General features: G+C 36.7%; 3 protein-coding genes across 3 annotated transcripts in view; 1 reads left to right on the forward strand and 2 right to left on the reverse strand.

Moving 5' to 3' along the window:
- LOC113824762 (uncharacterized) overlaps positions 1-1,390 on the reverse strand; it is a 1,746-nt gene extending 356 nt beyond the window's left edge. The window contains exons 1-3 of the mRNA XM_070137551.1: positions 1,305-1,390; positions 385-477; positions 1-112 (exon numbers count right to left, since the gene is read on the reverse strand). The exon at positions 1-112 is cut by the window's left edge and continues 356 nt beyond it. Of these exons, the coding sequence (XP_069993652.1) occupies positions 1-112; positions 385-477; positions 1,305-1,309 (210 nt within the window). The 5' untranslated portion in view covers positions 1,310-1,390. The remainder of the gene's footprint in view (positions 113-384; positions 478-1,304) is intronic.
- The window catches only part of LOC138865899 (uncharacterized), a 138,033-nt gene that overhangs the window by 113,287 nt on the left and 19,746 nt on the right, over positions 1-5,000 (forward strand). The window lies entirely within an intron of this gene.
- Positions 4,449-5,000, reverse strand: part of LOC138866018 (uncharacterized) — a 1,668-nt gene continuing 1,116 nt past the window's right edge. Inside the window, exon 3 of the mRNA XM_070137552.1 lies at positions 4,449-4,914. Within this exon, the coding sequence (XP_069993653.1) occupies positions 4,584-4,914 (331 nt within the window). The 3' untranslated portion in view covers positions 4,449-4,583. The remainder of the gene's footprint in view (positions 4,915-5,000) is intronic.

Genomic DNA, 5,000 nt, shown 5'->3' on the forward strand with positions numbered 1-5,000 from the left:
TGAGGCAAGTTCCAGGAGGTCCACTGGCCCGTCGCAGAGGAGGATTTGGAGAGTCGTAATGAGTTCTTGGGGATCGATGTTGACCTCAGATGTCTGATTGAAGAGAGCGAACCTGGAAAGAGTTGGCATTCTTTTGTTAAGTGTCATTCGGCATGCTATGGCATTCCAAAGTGAATTATCAAGTCATATGGCAAGGATGGATAGATAGATGTCTCTCGGTCACATTGAAAGGGAGACAATTGCACACACAAACTAAAATGTCTGTGTTTATATATATATATATATATATATATATATATATATATATATATATATATGAGTCTTTGTACCTACAAACATGAATATAAAGACTTCAAATATACACTATTCAGATATTTATCTTACTTCGCTTCTGGGAGAGAAACCTCTCCCTCGGGATCAACGGGACCAGCCTGCGCCACCGCAGCTGCCACGCCCACCAGGAACATTACGCCCACACTGAAGGGATTTTATGAAGGGAACAAAATAATTAAAATAAAGTGTGTATATATACATACATATGTTTATATAGATGTATACATTATTCATATATATATGATGTATACATATATATATATATGCATATTCATACACACACAAATATGTATATACATATGTGTGTGTGCCTATCAGAATAGCTGAGTTTCAAAATGATTTTCAAGTTACTCTACTTCATGTATATGTGTATACACACACACATATATATATAACTCATACGATAATAACACCCTTAATCTACGCACGATCTCAGTTAAGAAGAATTTCAGTTTGTATGACTTTTGAGTTACTTCCATAGATATACTTGTAAATCCTTCAAGTAACTTGGTTGCTTGATATAAGACCTGGATCTGAGAGAATCGCCACGGGCCTCACTTTTACTGATGTTTATAATAGGCATTTTTTATACTATTTTTCTAACTTTCTTCAGCAATTGAGAATGCGCCATTCGTATCACTGCCGCTTAATCACGAAAGCACATTATCTCACTAATTCTGACAGATTTGTGGATATCACTGTGTCTTTTGTGTTCACTCGAACTTTTAGTTTATCGCAGAGGACAAAATGTAAAAAATTTAAAGAAACACCCCCCCCCATTTCGGGTTTATAAGGCCCAAGTGCACCAGTCGTGTATATCACAAAAAAATATATCCTTTTTTAAGGTTCAGACAAAACTTCGTTTGTACTTTATACCTCCTACTCGCAAATCGACTAAATTTCGATTCTCCAACTCTACCATAGCTGAAGCTACTCTATAAAACATCAAGTAATATGCGTGTGTACTTCACCTCATGATGTTTAGCTCAGCTCGATTTGGACCCGAACACAGAACGACTTTGTTGGGATATGGTACAATGCAGTGCCTCCTTTCAGCTTATATACAGCATTGGTGACGTTCATTAAACGATAAATGAAATAGAGGACAAGTGCTAGGAACAATAAGTTTATTAGCGAAATAACAAAAGTCCATTTTTTACTTTTATGACCCAAAAGCTTGAAATTTAGCGAAATTCATTTTAAACTGTAGCACTGACCTTCAACCCCAATTAGTGTGTAACGATGTACGAACATATGTGTCCGAGTATGTGTACTCACACACACGCACACACACACACACACACACACACACACACACAGGGTTGATGGTTGTTGGACCGTACATGCACGAGCCCGACGCTGCGGATGTCGTGGAAGTTGTGCCAAACCAGCCAGACATGGAGTGGCGTCGAGACCCGAAGAGATTGAATGAATGGTAATTTTCTAAATTATTTTCTATAGTCGAACGTGTGATCCCGCTTCTGTATGGTACGAAATTTCTGCAGGCTGAGCTATCTGTAGTCCATACCCGTGGCGCAGGCCTACATCCATTCGCGAGTGGAGGGGCATTGGTATTTATTTGTGTTGCGGTTTTTAGGTGTACCTACCCTACCTCTGTGTAGTAATACATGCACACTTGCAATGCACTCGGCACACTGTGTCGTACCCACACAATGAATGTTTGCTATGCCGCCAAGCTCTTTCAGAGTTTGTTTTGCACTGTTGTGATCATGACAAATATAAATTGGAAATGGCCTACCGTTTTGCAAATCCCATGTCGTAAGCCATTCTGTTCGCAAAGCAATCGGGCTCGAAGTGTTTCAGGCAAAGTACGCTTGTTGGCACAGGCTGAAAGTTGCTCCGCTGGGCATACACAAAATGTGTCCATTTCCTTGGTCTGTTCTGGTCTTTTGGCCATTCAAATAGCTGGTGACATGAATGGGAACAATGAATTGGTACACAACGCCGCGGCATCCTTTGTTACAAACTTTAAGAGCTTGAAACTGGGACAATTCCGTGATATCCTTGACTCGCGGGTGCACTGTGTGTATCACGCTATTCAACAAGATTGTCCCTGGTTCTGGGAATGACGTCACAACCGGGGATTGCCGAAGACCGCCGGGTTTTGCATCTTCGTTTCTAAGGGCATTGCTATGGGATTTGGGGGATACTAGAGGGTCTTTTCGATTTTTTTTTTTTTTTTTTTTTGCATGAATAGGCTAAGCATGCATTATTGAACAATATTCAAAGAAAAACAATGCACGATAATTACTTCACATATGCCCTTTAAGGGGAATGAGAAAAAAATGAAAACAAGCAAAATCCGGTTTGCTGAATCACTCAGTAATCTTCTAAGGATTATATGAGTCATTTCTGCAAATGGAAACAATTTTGATTGCCAATCATTTGTTAAAATAAGCCAAATGAATATTAGTAACATGTTTTACATATATAAATATATATTTAAACATACATACATAAAAAAATATATATACACATACATATATATACACAAACACACATATATGTATATATACGTATAAATATATTTACATACGTTATATATACATACTCTATATATACATATATATAGATATGAGTCTATGTATGCACCCACGCGTGTATGTGTGTATGTGTGTAGGCTTGTGCGTGCGTGTGTACATTTATGTATCTATCTATATATATATATATATATATATATATATATATATATATATATATATATATATATATGTATGTATGTATGTATGTATGTATACATCATTTTATTATCATTATCATTTTTATTGTCATCATTATCACTTTATCATCATCATTATTGTCATCATTATCATTTTATTATCATTATGATTTTTATTCTCTAGCACAATAGTATTATGACATGTTTCCGCCGCATTGTATCAAACTTTCATCTCTCTCTCTCTCTCTCTCTCTCTCTGTATGGTAAGAGAGTAAAGAATTTTTATATTATCACAATTTAATACACAGGGATTCCATAATTACGTTGAACCAATTATCAAGCATTTCAACATATAATATCAGGTAAGACAAGACTTTTTATACTTGCACTGAACCTACCTGTGTACGGGAGAAGAGCAATCCGCCGATTAAGAAGTCGCTAAAATAACGAACATTACCCAAAATTAATTTTTAACACGTAAACAAACTAGATATTTATTATAACTGATTACTATAATTTACCCTTTTTGTTAGAACACAAAATTTTGCAAAATAATGCAAAAATATGTAAACAAATGTTCCAGTGACGTACATCCATCTTATTAGATATCGAATGAATAAGGATCTCGACATATATATATATATATATATATATATATATATATATATATATATATATATATATATATATATATATATATATATATATATATATATATATATTTTTTTTTTTTTTTCTTTTTTTTCTTTTTTTTTTTAAGGGATATTCATTAATAGATAATATGCGATATCAAGGCTACTGAGTACTTTGAAATCCTCAGTATTCCTATAATGCAGTGTTTCTATCTCAACCCCAGGGGTGCTCGCACCGCCTGGGGGTGTGAGATAGCGTTCCAAGGGGTGCGAGAAGTGCCCATCTTGAACACCAGCAATTAATCTATTTATTAATCATAATCAAGAAAAAGCACGAAAAGAGCCATTGAATTGAACATTCTTTTATATATCGTTTTACAGTTAGTTCTTTAATTTTACATGTATATATTTCAATAGTCTGGGACATGTTTTCTTGTCCATATGTTTGATTTTTGTAAACATATTAGAAAATAAAAAGGAACATTTTCTTTTGTTGATCAAATTTAGTATAAACTCACCACCTTTATCGTTAAATAAGCAATAAATCTAAAGGGGTGTGCGAAGACAGTCAAATTTTCTTAGGGGTGCGGCCTTAAAAAGGTAGAGAACCACTGATATAATCTATCTCGTTCACGAAAATGGCACGGTCTTTCGTATTAAGAGCAGTGGAATTTGCACTAAAAATTTAGCCAATCTTATAGCTGAAGATGCTGATAGATCAAACGCAGCCAACAGTTTCAAACTCGAGACACAGTAAAAAAGTTATCGATAGAGAAGGAAAGAAAAAATAAAACAGAACAAGATGATGCAAATCCAGAACTATATATTTTCCAGCTACAGGAGACTACACAAAGCAGTGAAGCTCACTCTCCGTAGTCTTCAGCTGTTCTGTAGTTTTCCCGAAACTCCTGTTAGTCTGCAGTGGAAGTCCCTGGAGTTCAGGTCCTGGCGGGGGCTTTCTTGGGGGGAAGCCTGGTTCCGTTGCGCATCAGACCCAACATTTGCAAAGCATTTGTAAAAATGTCCAGAGGACCCGCTGGCTCGGATCCACCACAGAGCAGATATAGGGCAATATCCACGGGCTGCATTCCAGTGGCGAGCAGACCATTGGCAATTTCCAAGAGGGTCTCCGGGTCGGCTCCACCGTTGAACAGACTTGTGGCAAGTTCCAGGAGGTCCACTGGCCCGTCGCAGAGGAGGATTTGGAGAGTCGTAATGAGTTCTTGGGGATCGATGTTGACCTCAGATGTCTGATTGAAGAGAGCGAACCTGGAAAGAGTTGGCATTCTTTTGTTAAGTGTCATTCGGTATGCTATGGCATTCCAAAGTGAATTATCAAGTCATATGGCAAGGAT

The sequence above is a fragment of the Penaeus vannamei genome, chromosome 23, assembly GCF_042767895.1.
Source record: "Penaeus vannamei isolate JL-2024 chromosome 23, ASM4276789v1, whole genome shotgun sequence".
Lineage (NCBI taxonomy): Eukaryota > Metazoa > Arthropoda > Malacostraca > Decapoda > Penaeidae > Penaeus > Penaeus vannamei.